The 13927-nt window shown below is 37.9% G+C and overlaps 2 protein-coding genes across 11 annotated transcripts in view; both read right to left on the bottom strand.

Annotated features, from left to right (window-relative positions):
- Positions 1-6666, bottom strand: part of LOC127977485 (dapper homolog 3) — a 34621-nt gene extending 27955 nt beyond the window's left edge. For 2 of the 3 annotated variants that reach the window (XR_008158247.1, XM_052582370.1), the window contains exons 1-3: positions 6155-6666; positions 642-777; positions 351-443 (exon numbers count right to left, since the gene is read on the bottom strand). Coding sequence is in view for 1 of the 3 variants with exons in the window: in XM_052582370.1 (XP_052438330.1) it covers positions 351-443; positions 642-777; positions 6155-6364 (439 nt within the window). In the remaining 2 variants the exon portion in view is untranslated. Of the gene's footprint in view, positions 1-350; positions 444-641; positions 778-6150 lie in introns of all 3 variants that reach the window. The other variant, XR_008158248.1, reaches the window with a different exon arrangement.
- Positions 6667-7523: 857 nt separating this feature from the next.
- gramd1bb (GRAM domain containing 1Bb) overlaps positions 7524-13927 on the bottom strand; it is a 138828-nt gene continuing 132424 nt past the window's right edge. For 6 of the 8 annotated variants that reach the window (XM_052582489.1, XM_052582485.1, XM_052582487.1 and 3 more), the window contains 5 exons: positions 12529-12729; positions 11992-12082; positions 11421-11528; positions 10522-10645; positions 7524-10439 (listed from right to left, as the gene is read on the bottom strand). In XM_052582489.1, coding sequence (XP_052438449.1) covers positions 10350-10439; positions 10522-10645; positions 11421-11528; positions 11992-12082; positions 12529-12729 — 614 coding nt within the window. In that variant the 3' untranslated portion in view covers positions 7524-10349. The remainder of the gene's footprint in view (positions 10440-10521; positions 10646-11420; positions 11529-11991; positions 12083-12528; positions 12730-13927) is intronic. The other 2 variants (XM_052582486.1, XM_052582488.1) reach the window with 1 other exon arrangement.

The following is a 13927-nucleotide window of genomic DNA, read 5'->3' as shown; positions in this document are numbered from 1 at the left end:
CGAAGAATAGCTAGGAACTTGCAGCGCCTTCTAAACCAGTCCAAAAGAGGTGCGAAGACAAAAACAATAAAAAATTAAACAAAAACAGGGGAACACTTGAAGAAAATCTGTACACTATAAAAAAGGGGGAAAAAAGTAATACAATTTGGGATAGGGTCATTGGGATAGTTTTGAGCTATTATTGATTGGCTATTGACTATATGACTATTGGGATGTTTCAATAACCAGACCTGGCAACCCTGGCTTATGCTTTATTGCAGGAACTGTTATACAGTGAGGGAAAGAAAGTAAGAATTATATTATCAACACCACGAGTTTAGGTGTAAAATATGATTAAAGGAAACACTAACCCATAGATCTGGGCCTGTGACAGGACACACTGAGGTTTGGGGAGGAACAGGAACGCAGTGGAGGAGACAGACTTTCAATTTGCTCATAAAACCCTGAGGGATAAGATAAATCGAAATATTATTTACATTTATCATTTATTAGATTTCATTGTTTTATTCACAATATCTGGATGTATGTTTCCGAAATTGATTTGTCAACTATTAATAAACATCAAGTATCTGACATCGGAATTTGCAAACAGTTTTGCAGAACACTACGAGGAATAAATGATTCATAGAGTGGTGGAGAACCTGAGCTTGAAGCGCTGGGACTGTCCAAATCCTCCTCTGTATTCTGCTCACATGTGAGTCCTGGATCCAACCTCAACTCACTGAGCTGCTGTTGCAGTGCCAGCATTAGCAGGCTGGGGGCGCCCTGGAGTTTGTTCTGCAGGGTATGACACAACAGTCAATACTGAAGGCAACTGGAAAAGATTTACCTACGCATCTCTGTAGTGCCATTTTGGAGAATATGAGCTGAACACAGGAAGCTTACACTCTCCTGTTCCAGCTGCGCCACAAAGATACATTTTCTACGTGTATTTACGCTTTGACTTAAAAGAAAACAGCACATTCTTATGGCGCGGCTGACACAGAAGAGCATATGCCTCCTGTATTCAGCACATATTCTCCAAAATGGCACTACGGTGTTGTGGAGAGACAATGAGGAGATAAATTGTTGAATAAAGTCGTTATTGTCGTTTTATTCGCATACAAAAAGTATTATTGTCGCTTCATAACGTTACGGTTGAACCACTGATGGCAGATGGACTATTCTAATGATGCTTTTCATCGTTTTCTAGATTTTAACAGTGTAATTTACTTGGCAGTCTATGGGACAGTAACAAGCCTCCAGGTTTTCATCCAACATATATTCCGAAGACGAATAAAAGTTTTAGGGGTTTGGAACGACATTGTGGGAGAGTGATAAATGACAAGATTTTCATTTTGGGGTGGAGTATCCCTGCATTTGGCAGACACATTTACAATCAAGGTCTACATTTTTCAGTTCATGCACTTCCTGAGAATCAATCCTGTAACTTTAAGATTGGGAGAGCTAGCGTGTTACTGTCTGAGCTACAGGAATGCAATAACACAATAAGAGTGAAAGGTTGGAAATCAGTGATTTTACAGACCCCAGAACTGGTTCCTAGTAAATATAAAAAATAGTAATGATATGTAAAACATTAACATTAGAATAATCAGAATTTGTGTGGCAACAAACAGATATACTGTAAGAAGGCTTGGATATGCAGCTTCAAGCATGTAGCACATGTGTTTTTGTGTGCATGTATGTACCCTGTGTAATGTGTGCTCGTGCGCACCACTGCCAGTAGTTATGTAACTCAACGGCAAAAGCACAAAAACCTGGAACATCAATAATTTACCAAAGATGGGAGAGATACTGTTGTACTTGCTATTTTTTGATCCTGAGCTTCTGGTTTTGTTTCAGGACCTAGTTTCATGCACTCGGGAGCTAATAATTCATCTATAAAACCCACTCTGGTTGGCACCATGTCTTAAGTGAACCTGTGTTTAATGGCATCTGGGGTTTATTTAAGTTTTGTTCATGGTTTAGTTTGTCCAGATTTTGTTCAGGCATCACTGTATGTGCTACACCTGGCCTGAATCACCACTCAGAGTGAATTTTTTTTTTTTTTTTTTGTTATAATTTGCTAGTAAATGACGCAAATGTGGTTTAGTTTGGCTCATTATTTTAACCGCTTTCTCTATTTACAGTTCAGTGCTTTCTCTACTTATTATTTTCCATAATAAAGGTTATAATGATGACAAAACCAACGTCTAGGTGCATGGATCCAAGACAGATGTGAGAAACAGACTTGCGAGAATGAAAATATTTTAGTTAATGCATTTCATTTTTAGCATACAATTTTTTTCATAAGATTTACAACAATTTAAGGTTGAGTCAGGTTATGTTTAAGAAATGTCTGGAATAGTTTGGGTTTATTAAACATGGAGGCTTGCCATGGTGTACAGTAATACAGGTTTACTTATATATATATATATAATCAAATCTTCAAATATGATTCATAAGGCTTTTGAGGAATGTTAATGTGTTCATCTCCCACTCATCATTGTAGTGCATTGGATTAGCCTATCTGTTTTGCACCCTACAATAAAATACTACAGAGCTTTGATAATAAAACTATCAAAAACATAAAAATAAAAAAAAACCTCAGCATTTGAATATCATTTTACTAAGACATATTATTGGGAATGACATCTAATATTAATATGCATAGGTAAGTAGTCTGTTATATTGTTATAAAAACTTAATTTACAATACAAGTTTCAAAATGTTTACATCTCTCTCTCTCTCTCTCTCTCACTCTATTTCTCTCTCCTTGAGTGCGAAATCCATATTGTCATTTATAAAATGCCATAAAAGCCTAATTTTAGTGTACTTAAAATATTAAAATATTTTTTCTAAAAGTTCAATTAATATATATATATATATATATATATATATATATATATATATATATATATATATATATATATATATATATATTAATACAATAAAATACAATAAAATGTTTACTATGATATCATATTTTAGACTTTACAGGGTTGAACTAATCCTTTAAGTGTGTAAATTAATTTTTATACATTTTTTGGTTGCATTGTTTAAACAAACAAAGAAATATGACTGCATTAGTTTCATTTTAAGTATGTGGAAAGAGCCGAGTCAGTTTAAAATCAAGTGGGAATAGAGCAAATTGGATTTCAAAAAGCAGAAGCCTCTCTGAAATTCTATTTGAACATTGGACGACTGCATCCGAGCTAAGTTCAAATCTGAGACAAATTCTTGTTTTTCCTTTACATTCCTGCAACAAACCATATCCTTTGAAATCTGCACAGAAGTATGTTTATTTTTCAAGACTAAAATAAGACTTAAAAGAACATAACTGTTCTTATAATTGCACATATAAAACCATGGCAACATGGTTTAGCTGAGGTCAGAGCTCAAGCACATGAGAAAAATGACAAGTTAAGAACTGAAAAACCAAGCAGGAGGACAGCGAGAGTGGAGCAGGTCTGCCAGATGTGAACAAAGACCCCAACCCCACTCAAAACATGACCCAGTCGTGATGATTTTAAAGCTAATATTGGCTATTCTCTGTAAAGTCTATGACTCAACCTCGTCTCATGTTCCCTTGGAGATCTTTATTCAGCTTCACGATTAACCGTCGTGAGATGGTGTGACAGCATGCAGTCTATTTGATTATCAGAGAAACAGACAGGACCTGAGGGAGATCAGGCTGCTTGTGTATTCTCATTATCCGGCTGCCGTGAACGCCTTGCCTTTAATGTGCCAAAATGAGACACAACCAGCACCCCCATCGAACACACACACACACACCACCCTGCCCCCACTATATCACCACACACACATCGATCTAACACTCCTAAAGTACAAAATACATCACTAAACTGCACTAATTCATTTCTGAAGCACACATCCACACGAGTACAGGGGGGAAGCTTTGGCCTTGAGGATTGATGTACAGTAGTTCGTTTGAACACATGTTGTATGTACAGACGAACTACTATAATGCAAACACTGCTAGGTTCTCAACAAAGCTGAACTACACACAAACCTGTAGTGTGGCAAACTGGTTTAAAGCGCACGGATTGACATGAAACAACTGGGATGAGATGTAGGATTCCTCCCGGTTACATTGCTAATTATTTAATTATAGGGTGCATATGTAATTACATGTTACCAACAGGGCTGGTGTGAATAATCACTACAGCCTGAAGAGATAGAATCTGATTGTCTTTCTGTAACTGGTTAATTAACAGCTGAATAGATAGATAGATAGATAGATAGATAGATAGATAGATAGATAGATAGATAGATAGATAGATAGATAGATAGATTAGTTGCACAGAATATGTGCTTTGCCCTTACACTTGGCCATATTCCATTTTTTCTTCTTCCAAATGCTCTTTGAAATAATCTTTCATGAATGCAGATAAGCAACACTCAGATACCAAAAGCCCTTGACTTCTGAATGATTCTAGAATCTATGATTCTTAAGAACCGGGCTATTATGAATTTGCTATTTATTTATGAGGTACCAATATATAAGTAATTTAATGCAAATGAATAAAATAACTGTGGCATTCATAGTCTGTAATCTCATTCATACATCCGTTAAAACAAAAAGTAGAATGGTTTTAGAATCGTGTCATGATACTCGACTTCAGATCGTGATGTGCCTAAAGAGTCCCACTCCTAACAGATCCTGAGTGAAAGGCTAAATGAATGTCGCTTTGGTGAGAGAAACTCTCATCAGTCGGCAGATTGAAGAATGTTTTCCGGTGGCCGCTGGAGCGGAGCGCGCGAGCCGCTGACAGCTCATTTGGGTGATGCGTCTCGAGCTCACCGCGTGCGTCCCGCGAGAGTCTGACTCATTAATATTCCGCTCCATGCGCCTTTTGTCTGATCCATCTATGGGGGGGAGAAACTCTGGGGAGAGAGAGGCTGCTTCTTATTTGATTTCTCTCACCGCCTTTATGGAAAACTGAGTTAGAGTGCGGTCCCGACCCTGAGGCACACTGATGGACAGGTAATGAAAGCACAGGAGGGAATATACTGTATTACTTTGATAAACACTATGACTCGGAGTCATTGACTCCCCAGCTATTTATGAACGCGCAATACAGAGTTAAAGAAAATATAAATATCACCTAGTGTCCATCAGCGAATTGCAAGACTTAAAAAAAAAAAAAAGAAAAAAAAAAAGCTATAACTGTAATAATAATTGAATTACAACCTTGATATATAATATAATATAATATAATATAATATAATATAATATAATATAATATAATATAACCTACAATGTTACCCTGGACCACAAAACAAGTCATTTTTATTTGAAAGTGAGATTTATACATCATCTGAAAGCTGAATAAATAAGCTTTCCATTGATGTGTGGTGTGATAGGACAACATTTGGGGACTATTTGAAAATCTGGAATCTGAGGGTGTAACAAAACTCTAAACACTGATAAAATCGCCTTTAAAGCAATGCATATTACTAATCAAAAAATAAGTTTTGATATATTTTTGGTAGTAAATTTACAAAATATCTTCATTAGAACATGATCTTTACTTAATGCCCTAATGATTTTGGGCATAAAATAAAAATTTTCCATTTTGACTCATGCAGTGTATTTCTACTACTACATGCTACATACTGTAGTATAATATAATATAATATAATATAATATAATATAATATAATATAATATAAAATAATATAGCAGCAACGTTAATACAAATTTAGCTAAAGAATTGAAAGGCTAGATAAAGTAGAAATTGGTAAATCCACGCGAAACGAACAATGGATAGTTAAAGGTCTGTAGACCCCGCCCCTTTTCCTGAGTGCACATCAATCACAGCTGTCAAAAAGCATAGCCTACACTTGCTGTGAAAGGAAATTGCCTTTAATTATGCAGCACAACTGAAAGCTTGCATTAATGGCATTATAACGGCATGTTAGTGTTATAAAATATAGAACGGCACATTCGGTTTTCAGGTGCCAATTATGTAACACCAAAAAGTAACAAGCTTCTTGTTTTTGTGCACTCTTGCACACATGACTAGAAAAATAAAGACTGGCACGTCATTCCTAGTCATCTCTAAACTTTTCACAACACTTTACGTCCTAATATCCCCCCCCCCCCCTTTTTTTAAAAGCAAGGTTTTCATCAGTGAACATGTCGCACCTACCAGCTGTCGTCTTAAAGTGATGTGCTCCTGCTCTCTGCTGCTGCGGGCCGGACCCACATCACCCCAAGCGGGGCATCCCGGCACGGAGTCCCCGAGGGACAGGGCACCGAGGACCAGGCTCTCCTGCCGCTGCTTCAGGATCTCCAGCTCACACAGCCACGTCAAACTGGCCTCCAGACGCTCTTTATTGCGACTGCGCTCTTCTTCCATCTTCAGAGGAACCCCGAGGTCCAGCAGGATGCTCCTCACCCTTCCCAGCAGAACAAAAGCAATCAATCTTTCAATATGATCTGCGTCAGCCTGATTCTGTTATAGCTGTGGACGTTTATCACGTTCAAAAGAGACAATTCCCATTTAGTTTGAGCGTTTTCCCTAACACGCGTCTCTGTTACTGCGGTCGGACAATATTTGGGTATCTCAATTTTGAGTCTTCCCCTCACGCCCCTCGCATTGCTGAACATTGAGGTGTTCCCTGCTCATTAGAATATCCCGCCCTGCCCGCTGTGATTGGTTTAAAGCTATCAGTCACCGCCCTCTCGTGGACTCCCCACACTCTAATTGGTCAGTCCCCCCGCAGCCTCATTTGCATGCAGACCATGGCAGGTCTTCGTGCGCTCAAACATATACGGATGAATGAACGAACGGACGCCGAGAATATTCGTTTGTCTGATACGAACTAATACTGACAGATCAGAAGACGCGAAAATTCATGCGTGGGTGACTTAATAAGGATAATTACTGAAAACTTGTCAAATATGTCGGGTTTGCTGGCTAAGATATAGCTATATATTAAAATATCTTGAAAACATTTATATATATATATATATATATATATATATATATATATATATATATATATATATATATATATATATATATATATATATATATATATCCCTTGACTCTTTTTATATGCAAATGCGTTTTTCTCAGTAGGCTATACACCTCTAAATCTAATAGCCTTTGGATATTTCAAAATGTAAGCCAAAACACGTCTGTATTTAATCGTTTTAAAACGCAAGGCTGATGCAAGCTGGTTGTTTGCTAGATATATTTATGCATCAGGCGATTATGTAATGAAAGAACTGGGTTATGTCTCTATCTGGTGGCTAGACTTGATAGCGCACCTTAGCGTGATGGTTCTCTGTTGTATTGAAAATATTGAGATTTCTTTTTAATGAGTTGTTAAACGCTTCGACTCAGCTTCAGGCAAACTCCCAAAAGCATAATGCAATTGCCTGTGATATTAGCATACTGCGGAATCATTGTAATTTGTGTATTTGAGGAAACAAATTTTATATTTCTCTATGGTATCCATGGTAAAGCATTATTGAAACTTAAAAAAAAAAAAAAAAATACAATCACAAAGTATTTTCCCAGTGTTGTTTTATTCTTATTCTTATTATTTGTAATCTGTCTGCTTCACATAGATCAGAGCCACTGATTCAGAGTCTCTATTAGACACATTTGTTGGAAAAATGGAAAACTGTGCACAGCACAATTCTGCTTCCTATTTCAGTGAACACTGCACATATTGTCTTATACATACAGTGCATATGGAAACATGTACAAATCAGCCTGGTCTAGAGATAAAAACAGCTCTAGAAAGAAGAAGAAAAAAAATACAGTTAAGTCACTGCTACACCAGTTAAGTTATGAGACCAACCGAAATCAATCAGTACAGTTTCAGGAAAATAAAACAGTTGATTTGTGAGAGAGTTTGTTGCTGGATACAGTTGTCATGTCGAGCATGGAACTACAGCACAGGTACAGTACAGTGGAAATGACATCAGTAGACACTAAAATCCCATAGCACAGTTTAATGAATGGAGTGTGATATGAACATTTGAAATATAATTTAGAATAGTGTGTCTTTTGTCTGAATACTTGATCACAAATGCTCAACATCTTTAATAACAGCAACGCATTTGTCAGCTGCAAAATGCAAACTCAAATCTTTGGTCAAATACATCACAAGAAGTCACTGCATATGAGCAAAACGATCAGGCTGAGGGTTAATTATGATTTTTTTTGCTCGGGAGGAGTCACGTGTGTAGCAGAAAAAAAGAAAAAAAGGGTGGTCCACAAAGAAAACAAATTTAAACACAATTTCACATGCGGCATTCACACACACTTACACACATACAGTACAGTGAACATGATTGTGACAGTGATTTCCTTTTCCGTTCTAAAATACAAAACCATAAACAATTCTTCTTTTCTTAAAACACACATAATGAAAAAAAAAAGAGAAATCAAATCCATATTGCAGAACACAAACCAATACAGATGCACTCTAATGCCAAAATAATGCCTTAAAACTGAAGTTTTTTAAAACAGTGAATAAACTAGTAGGAGAAACTGTCAAACTTAAAATCTCAGTAGTTCAACTGCATCCTGGAATAAAATAACGGCTCTGAAAACTGCACAGAGCAACATTAAAGATGGATTCATAAGATCCAACCCAAAAAACTAAAAACATCAGATTTCAAAGTGCTGGACTGTGGAACACAAAATTACATTATAGCAGATTCATTTCTGGGGGGAAAAACAACATACATTCAATACAACACCATGTGGTTTGTAGCTGGAATATTATCTTATATTCTACCGGCAATGTGCCAGCAATCATATATTTCATATTTCAGACTTTGTCCTACAATGCCTGGATGTAAAGTGTCGCCTCTCTTCATGTCTTCTCACATGACATATTTTTTTTACATTGTCCTCTGTCTGCATAAAAAGGGGAATCATTGCATTTTATGTTATATATAAATAAATTCCACCATCCATAAATACTATATTTGGTTTATAGGCTAGAGCACTTACGCTCTGTAAAAAAAATAAAAATAAAATAAAAACTAACAGACATGTGTCATTACCACCTTGCATAACTTTCATTTTATTTGACTGATTTAAAAATTGGTTCAATTAAAATGTGAAGCGAGTTCAGTGCCGTTTCCTGCAATGCTTCCTCATCCAGACTCTTACCTCATGCTAAATAAAAACAGGAATGGTGCCACAGCATAGAAAGCATGCGTGTGTGTGGGTTCAGCCGAGCTGGATAGTCATTTTCTGACCGCTCGGTTTCTGAAGCCAGGCGGATGTGTAAACAGATGCCCAGTGGACTGAGCTGCTGGGCAAGAAAAAGGCAGTTTGGCTCCATGTGCCGGGAGGAAGACACAAGACGTACAAGTGGAATGATTTAAAACATCACACGGACATTCTTACATTCACCAAAATAGACACAGATCAACATACGACACACACGTTCACACGGACACGTCTCAAACGTGCTTGTGCGTGTCACTGAATAAAACGCAGTTTAATAATTATAAACTCTTTTCTTTTAGAGCTTTGATAAGTGTTCTATGTAGATAAATTAACAATAAATATCTGCAATGATCTCTCTCTCTCTATATATAAAGTATATATTTCAAACATATTTTCCTACATCTTCAAATAAAGCAGGTGATATCACAGTTTAGTAATCAAAAACTAACAATGTTTATCCATCTTTCTGGTTGCGTTGTCCCTTTTCAGTCTTTCTCTGGAGTAAAAACTCTTTAGCATAATGGTAAACGCTTCACAGAAATGCAAGGTCTCTGTTTTTAGCGCAAGTGGCCCTTTTGAGGAAACTAGTTCTAACATTCTTAATAATTTTCGCAGAATTATCAAGGAAACCAGCCTTGAGTGAACTATATTTCATAAAGCTTTCTGTGCAAAACTCTCACAAATGGGCAAAGGGACAGGGCAGCTGTGCCGTTAAAGGTCAGAACCAAGCTAAAAGATAATTTTCCTCATTCTTTGTACCAATAAAAACACTTCAAAAGAAAGGAGGGCTACGAAAAATAAAAAGCATGCTCTTCGGTTTCTTTATCAGGTCAGTTCCGTTCCTTTACAAACAGTGACATCCTCAGAAAGAGAACCTGAAAGAAAGCTGGAACAGTGATGAGCCCATTCGGACTCATGCCATCCCACAATTCCATGGGACAGATACTGCCCCACTTCCTGTGGGCTTGCTGTCCACTTGGATTGGCCGATGGCAGTTTCTGGTCCATCTCCTCTTCTTCTGGTCTCTATCAAGTGTCTTTTTTGTGTAGTATGCATAGTCATACACAAACATTTGGGCCCTTTCGTTCTCATAAGTAGCTCTACATTGCACAGCGCGCCCTGGTGGCCTGGAGGGTAAGTGTCAGTGATATCGACTTCTCTTCTCGTCCGAGTCTGAGGTGTAATCTCGCAGACCCACACCTTTCTGTAGACTCAGTAAAGAATCCTTCATCTATGTGAAGACACGGACGCGGTCATTTTACAATCAAGCTCAATCAAATTCGCTTCAGCGTGTATGCAAACATATTTTATACCTGATCCAATAACAGTACTGAAGACTGAATGATTTCTCTCCATTTCTGCAGCTCAGCGTCGTGGTAGCGCTGCTGGGACTCCAGGAGCTGTGCCCATTCCATCTGTGTCTGCGGCAGTTTACTGCTGAACCACATGGTAACAAACACACCCCAACTCAGTCATCTACACAGGTCTGTTAAGCGATTTTAGGAATGTATAGACACTTAAATACATTTCAAAATCAGCAGGGTCGAGTGCAGTCCAAACTGGAGCTTGTGATGTTGTGGGAGGAGCTCACAACTGTGGGTGTGGCTTGTGTGATTCAGAATTTTTGTGGGCATGACTCCGTATTGTTGTGGGTGTGGCTTGGTGGCTGTGGGTGGAGTTTAATAATATTGTGGGTGGGGTTTGATAGACTTTACTTCTTCAATTACCGCTTTCTAATCAAACTCTCCTAGTTGAACCACATAATGAGTGTGTCTTGATCTTGCGGGAGGTGTGCCTCAATCTAGACATTAAAATGTTTTGGGTGGAGATTAATAAAATTGTGGGTGGGTACTGGTGTTGTGGGGTGAACTCATAACAATGGTCATGACTCAATATTGTTGTAGGGTTGATTTGACACTGTTGTTGGTGGGGCTCAATTTCATTGTGGGTGGGTCTTGGTAAGCTCATAATTATGGCCGTGGCTCAACATTGTTGTGGAGTTTGCTTGGCTTTGTGGATGAAGCTGGTGGAAGTCAATATAATTGTGGTGGATCTTGGTTTTGTGGAAGAAGATCACAAATGTGGGTGAGGCTCAATAGTGTTCTAGGTGTGATGTGGAGTTTAATACCATCCTGGGTGGGTGGTGATGTTGGTGGGTGGGACTCGGCTTAATATTGTTGTAGGTGTGAAGCAGCTGTAGTATGTGTTGTACCTTTCATGTAGGCGTAAGCCCTGCCAGCTGGTAAGGCTTTGTGCAGAATACTCCAGCATCCAGAGTTTGTAGAACAGCATCACATTCAAAAACACAAGTAGCACCAGACTGTAGAGGGACAACAAAGACACAAATTAAAAAATAAAGCACATGGACAAATTCAGTAAAAAAAAAAAAAAAAAAAAAGAGAGAAATGCTGGATTTGTGATGAGTAGACATGGAACAGACACTTTTGCTGCATTCCAGTCAAAGTCAAATATGAGATATACCCACTGTTTATTAAAACAGGATTTGGAAATTCAGACTTGTCACACTGATTGAAGTGCAGCATAAGACTGATAGAGGGGCACTGAGAGACTAGAATGACAGGGTAGAGATGGGATTTTCCGAATGGATATGTAATTGGATATATAAAGGAATGTACCTTATACAGATCCTAAGGCCAACCACAAGAGGCAAAAGCAACAAAAAGAAAGAAAAAAAAATCACATTTATAAAAATATTTAAAAAGTAAGCAAAACTATATTAGTATTAATTAGAAGAGTATAAACAATACTGAAGTAGTATTTACACAAAGCTGATGATGAGGAGTGGTTTAGAGAGGTTGCAGAAAATCCCGCCCCCTGGTGTGTGCTCAGGAATGTGTCTCGTCTGAGTGGAACCTGTGGGGCAAGTACATGAAAATGAAACCAGTCCTATAAATTTACCGTATTTTTCGGACTATAAGTCGCACCTAAGTATGAGTCGCATCAGTCCAAAAATACACCATAATGAAGAAGAAAAACATAAGTCGCACTGGACTATAAGTCGCATTTATTTAGAACCAAGAACCAAGAGAAAACATTACTATCTCCAGCCGCGAGAGGGCGCTCTATGTTTTCAGGGAGAGGCTACAGGAGCACTGAGCAGCATAGAGTGCCCTCTGGCGGCTGGAGACGGTAATGTTTTCTCTTGGTTCATGTCAAATTAATTTTGATAAATAAGTCGCACCAGACTATAAGTCGCAGGACCAGCCAAACTATGAAAAAAAGTGCAACTTATAGTCCAGAAAATACGGTAAACCTAATATCTTTTGTGTTTGATAATTTGTGGATGTGCATGAACTCACCTGCCACGTGTTTGATGCGGTGGATGACCTCCTCGTCTGTTGGTGTGGTCACAGGACTGAGGGTCTCATCTAGATGGGCCGTGCGCAGATGGGCGGGGGGTCTTTTTCTCCGCCTTAGGGTGGAGTTCTTCAATGCTTTAGCTTTAGGAGACAGTCTGTGGCTTTCCATTAGAGCGTCCTCCATCTTTCCTAACTCCAGTTCTGACAAAACAGCAACACTTGGATACTGGTACCACATACTGATTTATTCTAGTAGTCATATTAAGTGGTGACAACAAAACATTCTGCACAACATTTAATGTAAAATGTGAAGTGTAAGAAAGTTGTGGGTGGGGCTCAATGTTGTAGTGGGTGGAACTTGATAATGTTATTGTGTTTTTAAATGTCATGTTATTGTTGAGAGTGGGACCTGATAATATTGTGAGTGGAGCTCAGTACTGGGGGTGAAGTTTAATTTTGTGCTTCCAGCCATGAATGTATCCAGCTATGAGGTCCGGACCTCTGTAAATTTTTCACATTGGGACAATAAAGCCCTCCCTACACCTACCCTTACTCTACCCAATACTTTATTTTCAACCTTTTGATTATTTACTTCATTTTCATTGAAAATAAATGCTTTTCTGATGTGATTTGAAAAGGGAGAAAAAAGTTCAAGCCAAAAGACGGATTCGAACCCGGTCAATCACATCAAAATATATATGACACACGGTTTATTTTCTGCGCCACTGGAGCTGACGGTCAGTGATTATCTAAAAAATGTCCTGGGACCGGATAATGCTGACAAGCTATGACTTTCAGTAAGGGTAAAACATTATATTACTTGTCACAAACGTTATCAACACTATCAAAACACCGTCTACCACTAGTGCAGAGATCTGTAGAACAAGTAATTTAGGGCACAGAATGAAATGAAATACTAAAACACTAGCCATTAAGAAGTCAATGCTACGTCATTCAGTATAGTAGTTAAACTTTCACAAATCATGCTATAAACATTCATAAGAGCGCTAGACAAAGTATTCAGCTATATAATGGTTATAAATAAAAACAATAACATCAATATGTATGGTTGCATGAATAATAAACAACTGATAAAATTATTCACCCCAATAAATATAGTAAAGTATTAACAAATATTGATGCAATAAATAGGGTATGATTTAAAAATGAGCATCCCTCCAAAAACATCTACATTTCTGTCTCTTGTCAAGTGTTAGAGTATATAATTCAAGCGATTGCAGGAAAATGTGGAGTGAAACAGAAGAAAGTTGTAGGTGGTGCACAAAGATGGATGTGAGTGGGGTTAAATGTTGTTTTGGATGGAGCTCATTGTTGTAGGTGAGACTCAATACTGTTGTGGATGGATCTTTAGATGGCTGAGGTTGTGAGGTTGGGCGGT

This window comes from Carassius gibelio, chromosome B18 (assembly GCF_023724105.1).
Source record: "Carassius gibelio isolate Cgi1373 ecotype wild population from Czech Republic chromosome B18, carGib1.2-hapl.c, whole genome shotgun sequence".
NCBI classification, from domain to species: Eukaryota; Metazoa; Chordata; class Actinopteri; order Cypriniformes; family Cyprinidae; genus Carassius; species Carassius gibelio.
This window is presented reverse-complemented; position numbering and strand designations above follow the sequence as displayed.